Source organism: Phaethon lepturus, unplaced genomic scaffold (assembly GCF_000687285.1).
Source record: "Phaethon lepturus isolate BGI_N335 unplaced genomic scaffold, ASM68728v1 scaffold17760, whole genome shotgun sequence".
Classification (NCBI taxonomy): Eukaryota; Metazoa; Chordata; class Aves; order Phaethontiformes; family Phaethontidae; genus Phaethon; species Phaethon lepturus.
Window position 1 is genome coordinate 87,101 of NW_010512796.1, and position 13,188 is coordinate 100,288.

Here is a 13,188-nt window from a genome sequence, read left to right on the forward strand (position 1 = left end):
GGAAATAAAGAACTCTCCCCCTAAAAATTCCACTAAAACAAATTGTATTGTGATTGCAAGCTGATCTGTTTCCACAGATGAAACCCTCTGGGAGTTTCCAGGTAACTGGTTTGTGATATCTACCATATGACACTCCTCTTCGAGTAACCAGAAGATTATTGCATGGATGCGGCATGTTCATGTTCCTTAAATGTTTTAATATCAAGAACATGACACTTTCTTTCAACAGCCAGCTTGATATAAACTTAAAATCCATCCTCATTATTTGAAAATTAAAAAAAAAAGATATATTTCAGAATGTTGGTATATTAATAGGATCTACACAGTTATATTCCTTACACATAATGTTTGTGAAATAAATATAATACACCAAAGCACATAGCCATCATATTAAAAAAGCCACAATGCAGTATCCATCAGCTGTAACACAGGATCTGTATCTTTAAATAGATCAACTTTTTGCCAGAAAACATTTGAGATTTATATTGTTTTATATGTAGCTAAAATAAAAACATTGTTTTTTGCTTAAAATTCTATCCACTTTCGCACTAACTTAGGCTTTATACAGCAGTAGGTATTGTATATCAAAGAACATATGAATGAAAGAGAACAGGTACACTTACAGTCTTTCATCACAGTTTGATATGATGCAGCTACTTCTCAGTGTCTGCACCTCTGTAGTTGCATAAATAATTGGCAAATACTGACAATCCATTCAAAGCAAAAGTAGTAAAATCCGCATCAGTAAAAAAAAATCCAGAACATCAGAGACTTCTTTTATATATTTTGTTCAAATCTCAGCAAGATTTGTAATGGCAAGCTGGAAAATAACTGTCTATGTTTAATATGTGAGCTTGAAACTAGACATAAAATCTGAGAGTAGCTGGTGATTTAGAGAGCAATTAAACATTTATTTTCTCGTATAGGAAGTTTGCCTTACTGATCAGTAAGAAGAAACAGTTTTCATTGTTCATTCTTATTTAAATTCCTAGTTAATCTGAAAACACCTTTCAGTTTGGGGGAAAAAAAAGAAGAAAAAGAATTATACATCTTTCATTATTTATAAGCATCATCTTACCTTACATGTCTTCGTGAGTTCTGTTTCTAGATGACTTTGGCAGGTATTTTAATCAGAATTAGTTTCAGCAATACATGCCATTACATGTTCTCTTTAAAATAAACTGCTTTTTCTCTTTTCCTCAGACAAAGTATGTGGGCTGAAAGAGCTGCAGCGTCTCTGTTCAAGCGATTTCATGGACACTCAGAGGCTGTCCTTCTACTGTATGAAAGTTAAATCTCAGTAAGGAAGGCATTTTTCCTGTCCCGGAAATCAGTATAACCAAAACCAATGCTGAGCTAATGAGAAATGTTACTTCCATGTGTTCTGTTTGGCAGACACTGCAAGTCATATCAAGGAAACACGTGATGTTTATAAATACAATATGGCTCATGTTGTCATAACCTCTCAATGAGAAAAAGAGCATTAGAAAAAGCAGACAGCAAAACAGCAGGAAAGATGAGATTTGTATCATTTGGAAGGTCTCTATCAGATAATAGAGGTATTAGCGTTTGCTTTTTCTTTTTTCTTTTTCTTCCCAAAAGAAAACAAAGTTTTATAGTAATAGGATCAGTAAGGCAAACACATGGCAACTTGTATAAATTCTGTCCTATAGACATCCTCGCACTAAAATGCATTCACCCAATTTATTGCTTGAATTCTTTTCCAATAAATACTTTTGTTCTAAATACCCCTATATAGTTCAAGTATTTTTTTTAGCTGTAGTATGCAATGAACACATATAATTTTGGCAGCATTTTCAGCTTTTATGTCTGTTGATGTTAAGATCACAAACAATCCAATGAGAAGAAGTTAAACATCTCAGAGAAGCTGGATGTACGTTTACAGGTACCTTAAAACCACAGAAGGATGATCCTGCTTTTATTATCTATCTGTCCTGCAAACCAGCACTGACTTTGAGGCTCCTTGGATGCTTTGAATTGTTGGGGAGTTGTTTGAAGGAGTTTAGGACTTGTAAGGTGTTTTTAAGTTCACATACTGCATCTAGCTCTAGAGAGTTAAAAAGTTAGCAACCTGCTAGCCAGGCACTTTCAGGGGAAAAACGAAAAGTTGCTGTTGTGCAATTTCAGTTATAAAAGCTACTCGGCACAATCGTTTACTCAGCTTATTAAAGGACTGCCTCATTTTTACTGTACAACTCATTTTAACTCATCCCCTCTCACCTTGGCAGCCCAAACCCCCATTGCTGCCAGGAACATCATCACCTTTTTGCCATTCTAACTCCCAGAAAATGTGGAGTTTGCAGGTACTCCCCGCCCCCCGACTCAGCTCTGACTCCGCCTGCCCTAATTGGTCTTTCTCGGAGAAACGGTCTCTAAAAAAAATCCAAAACACCTCAAAGTGTACCTTGATACACCAGCAGCCACAACTAGCATTCTTTGGATATTCTGGCCTCACCCACCCAGCAGAGGTCTGGGATAAAACGCTGACCTGCAAAGGTCTGATGCAAGTTGGGGAATTAAGCAAAAACATGGTAGGTCTGGGGCATTTTCAAACAAAGTGTAACCCACAGACTTTATGGCAGGTGGTTAGGAAGACCAAGATTGCCAAGCAAAATAGCCACCAGTTTGTTATGAAGTAAAAATCCCCTCCTGATTCTCAAAATTGGCAGACAGATGAAGCCCAGAACAAACCACTGCATAAACCAACATTATTAGCATCCAGCTGTGCCACCAGAAATGCAGACAAGTTGCAATGACAGAAGGGTAAGATTATAATTTAGGATTCTTCCCCTCTTAGCCTCTCCATACGAGGAGGGTGTAGAGAATGAGGACAGAAAATACACTGTGCACATTCAGTGGGGGAATCACTTCCATTTGGAGTCACCAGGGGCTCACAGCAACAACCCAGGATAAAAGGAGCTATGACACTTCCAGAGAAATTCAATTCATTCAGTAACATATAAAAATCCACCATCAGTTTTTTAGTGTCATCTATTAACATTCAATCTATACACCACCACTAAATGGAAGAAGAGGAGCAACTTGGACACTACACCTAGTAAGCCTGAGAAAGGCTTTTCCCCTTTGAATCTATGCAAATCACAAATGTTAATTCTAATGGCACAGACCAGCATGGCTGTGTACATGCATTTGCACTGGAATGCAAAACAATGCCAGAGAGAATAAAAAGATCATCTAAATATTTCGATATGAGATGGTATTTTGTCAAAAGAAAGTACTGTTGCACAGAGAGCTTGAAAGTGCCGATAAATATTACAAGCTCAGGCAAAGGAATAAATTAATGAAATGCAGCAATGTGAAGATACATTTTTCCAAAGAAAACAGCTGCTACAGATTTTCAGCATACATTTTGGGAAGGAATAATAAAAAAAGGAAGAGCACAAACACAAATAGTCAGTGAGATGGCACTATGTGGCTACCTCCTGCTTGAACAGCATTCAGCATGGCAGACATGTCAAACAAACCATGCTCTTCCAAGATGCAAATGGCCATGGCACAGTATCAGCAAGCAAGGCAGGCACTCTGAAGGATTTCAGGAGAAACCGTCCTTTAGAGCTTGCTTAGACCCCAAGCAAAACTCCTTTTCTCAAACATCAATCCATTCAGAAAAATGCATGAAACGGAAAGAAGACCAGGAAAATTAGAATTAAGGGACATGAAAGCTGAGTGGTCTGATAGGAGACCTAAAACTCACAGATCCCACAATCCTCTCACATATTTTGAGTCTTCTTGTCCATATGGATAATACTTAATACTTCAAGTGTTACTGCCAAGTCTTATACAGGTCTCACATCTGTTTGGTAGTTAAAACAGGTGTCCAAGCTGGCAGCTAACATTATTTTCTGAGATTATTTTGGTTCTGTTACATGGAAATGATTATAAATCACATGAATAGAAGCCTGATCATCATCAAATCCAGGAAAAAAGGTTCCAAAGGGACAAGAAGGCAAACAGTAGAAAAATCTGTAAAGGCAAAACTTTCCCAAACCTCAAAAAACCAAAGCTTTAACTCACATATGGCAGAAGATACAATGACACTCACAGTATCACCATGGGAAAATGTACTTACAACAGCTAATTCATGATATTCTATACATTGTTCTTTCAACCAGTCTGACAATAAGCTGCTTTTCTGTAGGTTTGTTGAAACAGTTAACCACGATGCAAAGCACAGTGGTTACAACAGTTACTCCCTACTTACCACTGTATTGAATTTAGCACTCATATATCACACAAAATTGAATTTCAATTTACCCAACGCAAAGATGCACAAGTACAAAAGGAGAGATGAGAAGCAGAGGTTTTTGCACAATCTTTTGGGTACCATGTGAAACCAGCACATAAAATGTACATGTTTCTCGCTTCCTCCCCCTGTAGTCTTACTCCGTTTAATCTTGTTTGAAAAGAGGAATAGATAATCCATCTGCTTATTGCTGGTTGTCTCCCCTAACCTAATAACCTGTGAACCTGTGGCCAAATTTCAGATTTAACCAAAAGGTAGAAACCATTAGACTACTATGTCCCTACAAATCTTGCCAAATTAGAGATTTGCGAGAAGATCCTACAATACTTCTGCCAAACAGAGGAAAAGCTGCAGTGTGTGCTCCAGCTTTTTAGACTCCAAAGGATGAGCATTGGAGAGAGCATTATTACAACCCTCTGCTTTGGGAAAAGCCTCAGTTAGGAACTGAGCATTGCTGCACAAGGAAAAACCCAATCAGAAGACACATATCCTTAGACAAACAGGTTGGTTTATTTCTGGAGCTCAAGAAATCTCCTGTTTCCATGCTCATAACTTTGAAGAGCAGAAGTTCACATCGATCAAAGAGACGACTTTTTGCATGCTTCTCCACAAAGTCCCTATGAACATCCTGGCTCTGACTTCATGTCTAAGACCAGAAAGGCAAGAAATTTGCCAATGCAAAGGAAAAGCCAAATGAGAAAATATTTGTTTTGTTGGATACGCAGAATTTCAAAATGGCATCGTTGGCATTTCAGCAGAGCAAAATACAATATTCTACCGTGCAAACACCACTTCTGCAACAGTCATCATTATGTCACTGCTATTTTGGAGTTATGGATGAAGAGACGTAACTCAGTCATAACCAGGAAGTGTCAAGTGTGCGTATCTGTTGTACGACACAGTATTTTAAAATAAGCAATACAAATTATTACAGTTTTTGCACAGAAGCAGCACCTGTGTCCAAAACAACTCTGTTAGGCAGTAAATGCCTGTAAGAGAGCCAAAGAAGTAATCTTTGCTTTTGAATATATGTAGTTAACACAGTAGTTCACCATATCTGAATATAGAGTACACAAATAAAGCCACAGTAGATACATTCAGCATCCATTGCACACGCAACAAGAGCAGTATAGTATAACTTTTATAAAGCCACAGTGAAATTGTTACATGAGTTAATGTCATAATGTACAATGATAGTATGTCATGCCTTTGAATAGGAATGAGATGTATTGGATACATCCAGTTACTGCTATGGGGATATAACCAGAACTGAAGAATTTCAGGACCTTAAAGAAGACACTAAAAACTATCACATCAGCCCTTTGAAGCACATCTATTTGCTCTCTCATGTTGTGTGTGCAGCAGTGTGAATAATCAAGTAATTAGATTTCTGACCTATCAAAAGAACCATTTTATAATTGAAGTACATAAATGAGAGGTGGTTGAGAATAGTGCCTGTAAATAAACTCTTGCAATCTTTCTAAAATAATGAGGTCCTAAACTGTTGAAACAGCAGAAGTACTTACATAAAATATTAATAATAAAGCAATGTGCCATGCTCAGAATTGATAATGAAACCAAGAAGCAAATGTACAATTAAGCAAATTACTTCACAGGAAATTTTCTGCGCAGCTGAATCAGCTTTGGAGCACACATAAAAGCCACAAAGCAGGTAGGACAGTAGTAGCATTCCCTTCTGGCCCCATCAAGCTCATTTGTTTGTACTGTTTCCTGGGGACAGATCTAGGGTGGATGGGGAGGAGATGAGGTTGTGATCTCACCACCACCACCCCCTGCTGCAACGTTAGCTGTGGGTAACATGGTGGAAGAGGTGCCGCACAGCCACATCTCCTGCCCTCTCGGCATCAAGGTGGGAGATTATTGTACAGCAAAAGATAAAGACGGTGACAGAGAGAAACTGAATACGTTTCAAACACCTTCTCTATAGATTCCCAATACAAAATGTTCACTTGAAAATGCAAATACTACTAGTCCTTGTTCAGTACAGGTAGAAAATTTTGGAAAAGACGAAACCGTTTACACCACAATGGGTGTTTATTGGAATTTCTTATTGAAATGGTCACTTACAAAGTGTTTCAATAGACTTCAAGCTAGGGACATCTGCTTAGCTACTGCAAACCAGTCCATGCTGAAGCCTTGCTGGAGTGAACTAACACCATGTCATAATTTGCTGTAAAGGGTTTGGAAACACAAAATAAGAAGTTGTATAAACTCTGAGCACTGTGTCCTGCAATAAGTAGAGGCTATGTTTTGATTCCCATGCTTTAATGCTATTAAGAACAAAAAAACAGTTAGTGCTCAGGGCAAGTGCTTGGAAAAAGCAAAGCAGTTAAGACACATTACAGTACCCCCTTCTGTATACATGCACCCTCGATTTTATGAATTGCTGTGTACATATTATAGCTAAGAATTTAAACAGTTAACATAAAAGCTGAAGGAAAGAGGAGTATAAATGCAGCACTAGTACTTACCCTTATATCTCCATTTACAGCTCTGGAAGTGTGATTAAATGCGTGTGCAGGATCTTTGTTGTAAACTTTAAGGAAAGATCGGTCTTGAATATTCCTGGAATCAAAAGAATCAGCAATGATAACAGATGAAAGTAGTTTTATTTACTCTGTCGCCCGAAAGTTTCAGGTAACAGACAAACATCGTAGGTCCGCAGCTGACCTATAAGAAAAACCTAAATGCCATAACTTAGACACACACAAACAAACAAAAGCCTACTTTGATTCTCTTTCCCATGGGAAGTATCATTCTTTTGCTAGAACTCCACACCCATACAATTAGATAGTGTTAAGTTTCTTTCAAGATCCTGCCATAGAGTGAAAACACTTTGAAGACAATAGAGCTTCAACATTTACACAGCACTCAAAAGGATTTAGTTAATATTTACATGTTTTATTGTGTACTCAGCCCACGTGAATTTTTGCTATTCTAAGAAGCAAGAATATCAAAAGAAAAGCAGTCTTTCTAACTGTAATTATTCTTGAGGCAATTCTAATTATCAGCTTGTTCACAAACCTGAAAAAAAATCCACAAAAGCTAAAAATTCAGTAGCAGATAAATCCTTCCTCTAAATGTTATCTATAATAAAGACAGTTTTTTAAGGGAAAAAATAGGAATTACAAAAACAAATAAACAAGCAAAAGTTTTTATGAAAGCTACCACAGAAATTGTTTAGATGGGAAGCCCTAAGAGAATATTTTTGTTTAATTAGGATGCAACACTTTGTCACCGATTGGTTCATTTTTCAACTGCTACTACATTTCGGAAAGAGTTAGATTACAGTAGTTTGCTATTTTGTTTCAAAACCTACCTTCCAATAATTTTATGGCTTAGACACTTGCACTGAGTTCTGCTGACTTCTTGTTCACATTTAATCAGTAGCAAAGCCTCCAATCTACGCTCACTTACACCCTTTCAAAGCTGTGATTCCTTTCATTTCCCAGTAGTGATCTCTAGAGAATTTACTTACACATGTGACTGAATTCCTTTCCTCCAGGTGCAGCTACAAGTCTAGTGAACTGATCTTAATCACTGGGATTATCATTTAAAAATGAAGGAAAGGATTCTTGGGCAGGTCCAATTTCTTTCTTACAATGTCATATTACAATCAGTGATTACTTTGAATGGGTAACTAGTCAGAACTTGTGCTGCTGTTGTAGATGTCAAGTAGTTATTAAAGAAACCCTGCAGCTTAAGAGACCGATCCAGTGCCTTCTGTTTAAGAACTGTAGAGCTGGTGAGAAGTTTAGTATTTATGAGTGTTTACTTGTAGGCTGCATAGGAAAATAGCTACCTTGCGGCAAGTTGAAGTTCTTCAATTATTTATGGTAACATAAACTGTTTTCCATCTTGCAAACGTGACCCTTTCACTTTGAGACTTGCACTGGGAGTCTCAGTTACCATTTTCTGCCTCAGAGGAAATATGTTCTGGAAATATGTTCTAAGCAAGCTCTCTCATCTTCAGTTCAAGAAATGCTATATTATTAATTTTAAAAAAAATTATCTGCTGTCTTTCTGTCTAATGGCTATGAAATGGTACCTCAACTAACTGGAGTTTGTTTTAAAAGCATTCTCTATAAATATTTCTTGTAGAAACATGACACTTTAAAGTAAAACATTGCTGCAAGGCAAAGCACCAAAATACTAGGCATTTGATCTCTGAAATGAATTCTATTTCACCTCATGTTGCTATTCTAAGATAAACATTACTGATAACAGGTATGTATTACTGTACTTTTCTTATTACTGTTATTTGCATTACTGTAGCTCCCTGATGCCCTTGGCGTGTTCAAAGGCCTCATTGATCTGTGTGTGCTGTATAAACACCCCAGGAATACAACCTCTTCACCAGCTTACAAGGTGAACAGAAGACACAAAAGACAAAAGGATAGCTGCAGAAAGATAAGAGAACAAAAAGAAATGAGAAGACCACAGTCTCTCCAGCCAAAGGAACAATAAACAGATCCTGGGACCACGGGCATGCTCTGAGTAGGCAGTGCAACAGTAAGAGGGGGAAGGAGACCAAGGCAGTGGCTTTGCGGATGTCTGTGCAAGACGCCTTCCAAGCGCATTAGAGGGCTGCCTGAGAGAGAGCGTGAAGGCACTTGTTTGAAAATTAAAGACATGCGGAATGAAAGTTGGCATTATTCACCAAGTGGAAGCAGATGGCACTTGGTACTGAACAAGAAATGAAAAGTAGCATTGAAGTGGGCTTGGAGGAGCCCTCATAATGAAGACAAGTAGTTTGTATTTAATGAGATGGAAAAGATACAGCCAGAGGACAAACGAAAAAAATGCATGTGAAACAGACTGCTTGTCAAACTAGGAGAATGATCTTTGTTGCTTCATTTGAATGGGTAAGAGTGAAGAACATTACCTGTGTCAACTGCCAAGAAAAGACCATTACAGCAGCTGCTATTAAGAAGCTGATGAATTAGCTGAGTGTTTTTTCATGACATGGTGGGAAAGGAATGACTGCATCACAGGGATGTTATGCAGAAAAAAATCTGAAATCTACAGTGGATGAACAGACTTGAATCACTTTAAGAAAAGGACCAGGTTATGGGCTTAAGTAGAAAGATAGTGCTTTGTCCCCAGTGATTAAAAGAAAAAGAAAGAAAAGGGGAAGGCGTGTGATGGCCTAATAAAGGAGAACATAAGCTAGGCTGAAACTAACAGTCCGTGAGACTAGATTAAAAGAGAAGATCAAGATTTTAGTTTGGATGAAGTTTGGATTTGGAAAGTCATACAATTTTACAGGATTAATCACAACCAGCTCAAAATGTGGATGTAAAAATCTCCATTGATTGGATAAATCCCATCCTAAAGGACAGACAGAAATATAAATGGAAGAGTCACCCAGGTAGCTGATAATTCAACTAATCCACCGGGATAAGAGATGGATATAAGATGATGGAGACAGGTACAGAAAAAGAAAAGAAAGGAGGACAAAGCCCTGAAAAAAACACAACAGAAAATCAATGTTTGAGAAGAGGACCTCTCAAATGATACCTGAAAGGAGAGGAGAGAGAGAGGAAAAAATCAGGAAAGATCAGCCATTGAAACAAAGGGAGATCAAAGTTTCAGGAAGAAAACATTAAAAGTACATGAGAGGTCTGAGAGAAAAAGGGTGTTCACAAAAGCTCACCATTTGGTGACTTTGACAATTGCGATGAACAGTACGGAACAAAAAACCAAGTTGGAATCAGAAGAATAAAACCGTAGACAGGTTGGAAATGGGTCTAGGACAGAATCAGAAGAGTAAATCTCCAGCCAACAGTTGTAGTGACTGCTCAGTGCAAGAGAGAAATATGGTGGTGTGGGAAGTAGAAATGTATGTTGTGTTTAGGGACAGTTTTGTTGGGCGCACAGAAACATGTTTGAAATGTAAGAATAGACACTTTAATAAGTTAATAAAAAGACAAAGCAAGGGATGTGAGGCACAGAGGAACATGAGACAGCCTCCGAGGGAGGTGGAAAGCTTAAAGAGTTGACTGAAACACCTGTGTTTAAGACACGGAAGAAAGAAGAGAATTGAAGGAAGACATGGCAAGCAAAGGAGAGATAAATGATACTTCATTTGTTCTCTGAGAGGAAACACTGGCAAAATCGTGAAGAGTAAGAACAGAAATGGAGAAATGGTTGTGGAAATTATTCAAAGGTGGTGAAAATCCAGCTGGTAGTCCATATTTTGGACTTCATTAAGCTGGAACTGCTGAGGTTTCCTCAGTGAGAAGGGTGGCAGCACTGAAGGAGGGAATTTTGTTATGGAGGAAGTCAGCTGGGTCATGGGATTTCCTCTAGAAATGCTCTACAATGCAGGCATAGGAGCAGAGGAAGCAGATGTTGGGATTGAGGCAAGCCTGAGGTTGGCAGAGTGACGCCTGCAATTGGAGCAAGGGAAAAAAAGGTGGAGTGGTATTAAGATAATCAACGAACACATTTTCAAGGGCAGGGAGGAGATGAAGTCATAAACTGTTAGTCTGAAACTCACGGGAAGATGGAGGGATAAAGTGAGAGAGGAGCTGATGGGCCAGATGATGGTTGGCAATAATGCACTTGACAACAGAGACATAGTAACCCCTTATCTTGATTTAATCAGTTGATCTGATCTTGTGAATAGACTGTTTGATGTATAAGAAACTTGAGCACATGATGAATGATGATGCAAAAAATCAGATGGGTCTTAATATAGTCATTACAGTGGCCAAACAGGGGTGTGGGAGTCTGCAAAGCAAGGAAGATAAAAAACCAGAAACTGAAATCCAAGAGGCTGGCTAATGACAAGACACTGGATAGACAGCCTGAGGAGAGCAAGACAGAGGTGAGAAAATGGAGTGTGGTGCTGCGCAAAGACTAAGAGGAGGAATGGGAGAATTGGAACTGGCAACATCAGAAAAGCTCTAACTTGCTTTTTTAACTACAGTGTGATATGGAGAAGCACCTGAGCCACGGGATCGTGAGGAGAAACAAGGCAGCAGTGGACAGTACACTTCTCTTACTTGCACATCATTTTCCTGCACTAGTGGCAGACTGGCAGAGAGGAAACACCTTTTCTGCTTTCTCCTTCATCTTCTTATGCTCCTCTGTCCATTCTTTTTATCACGTAACTTCTTATGAAGAGGATGGCACAAACGCCCACCATATTTCCTTGCAGTTTTACAGAGCGTAACATGTCTGAGGTGTGCCTGAGAGCTTTGTTGCGTCATGATTTGGGACTTTCTAGGGACCCTGAGAACCTGGTCCTTCTGCTCAAAGACCACAGACATCAGGACTGAAGGAACATGGTTAATTAAGCAGCTGCACTCCCACAAAATAAAGGATAGAAAGGGGCACCCAGATGTTAGATCATTTACTGACCAAGCTCTGAAACAGTGAATGAAAGCGACTGCATTAGTTCCTGCATCCTGACATAAAACAGGAAGGTGGTGGGGCAGCTGCAGCAGCAGTCATCAGTGCCACAGATCTTTGGCAGTGTTAGATGATGCATAATTGGCACTGTTGTGAGGACATCGGTGACATTCATATTTGTAACTTCAGGCTCACAAGGATCAGGCTTTGCACTACCAGCAAAGAAAAAAACAGTTTTTCTGTAAATGTTTATTTTGTGTTTCATATTTTAAAGATTTATGTGTCAGTTAAAATTCAATGAAATATTAAATATGTGAACCTGGATGTATTACATGAATACTTGAACAAGGTGCACCATTTATCAATGGTTTATGCAACAGATATCGCACCTACAGCTGAAGATAGTGTCAGACCAGACCACCCATGTTACTCAAATACCACTGAACATGCCTTTACGTGTCAGGCCACTGTCTGTCAGATACTTATCAACTCCACTCCTTTTTATTCTGTAAGTGCACTACAAAAAAAAAAAAAAAAAATCCCAAACCCAGTAGCTGTAATTCCATGTTTACTTACCTCACATCACACAATTCATAGTATATGTTTCTGCTCTCATCCTTGATGTAAATGGCCACACTGGGCGATTCCAGCATTTTCATCGTCAGCTGCTGGGGGAAGGCACTTACAAAAAGGGCACGAATTGTGTCTGTGCTTGTGATTTCATTTGGCATCCTCAACTGTTTTGTTTCATCTCCATATTGAAGATATAAAACACCTACAAGCAAAATATAACAGGAAGTTACATATTCTCAAGTGCACAGTAATGATCTGGGCTTCAAAGTCCATGTGGAACACAGACCAAGCCCATAATGAGAAGTGAAAAATCAACTCACACTCCTTACTCATAAAGCACATACAACATTTTCCTTTTCAACACACTACCGGAATAGAGCATACAAGAGTGATATGGTTGTACCTTGATAAATATGCTTGCCCCAGTACTTGCTGAGAAGCCTTTTACTATTCTTCAGTTAGATAAACCAGAAGTTTACCTAAAGAAGCTAACGGAAAATCCCAAACACACCAACTCGGCTCTGCAGAGGAAGGTGTTGGTAAATCACAAGGTACTTTTTTTTTTAAAGCAGTTGAGGAAGAACCTTATCCTTTTACAGCATTCAGTTTTCCTTAAACATAAATTTTGCATTTAGCATTTACCCAACAAGAACCCCAGAAAACAGATTTCTATGCTAGCACTAGGAATTGTATATTCACAATTCAATTTGCTGGCACTATATAGTAGAAATCCCCAGGTGAAACTCCTAGCAGGAGTAAAACTGAGGTCTGACACAAAAACAAAAGCAATTTTGGATCCTTTCAGTTTCACAGCACTGTTAATAGTCATCCTTAGCACTCAGGGAGAAAAATGAGTAATCTAAGATGCTGAATTGCAAAATATGGACATTCTTATTCACTCAAGACAAAAAGAACACCATTCTGATATAGCTAACTCACTATTTTCAGGA

The 13,188-nt window shown here is 38.5% G+C and overlaps 1 protein-coding gene across 1 annotated transcript in view; it reads right to left on the reverse strand.

Moving 5' to 3' along the window:
• KIAA1217 (KIAA1217 ortholog) overlaps positions 1-13,188 on the reverse strand; it is a 100,314-nt gene that overhangs the window by 69,835 nt on the left and 17,291 nt on the right. Inside the window, exons 2-3 of the mRNA XM_010288268.1 lie at positions 12,242-12,440; positions 6,778-6,871 (exon numbers count right to left, since the gene is read on the reverse strand). Coding sequence (XP_010286570.1) covers positions 6,778-6,871; positions 12,242-12,440 — 293 coding nt within the window. The remainder of the gene's footprint in view (positions 1-6,777; positions 6,872-12,241; positions 12,441-13,188) is intronic.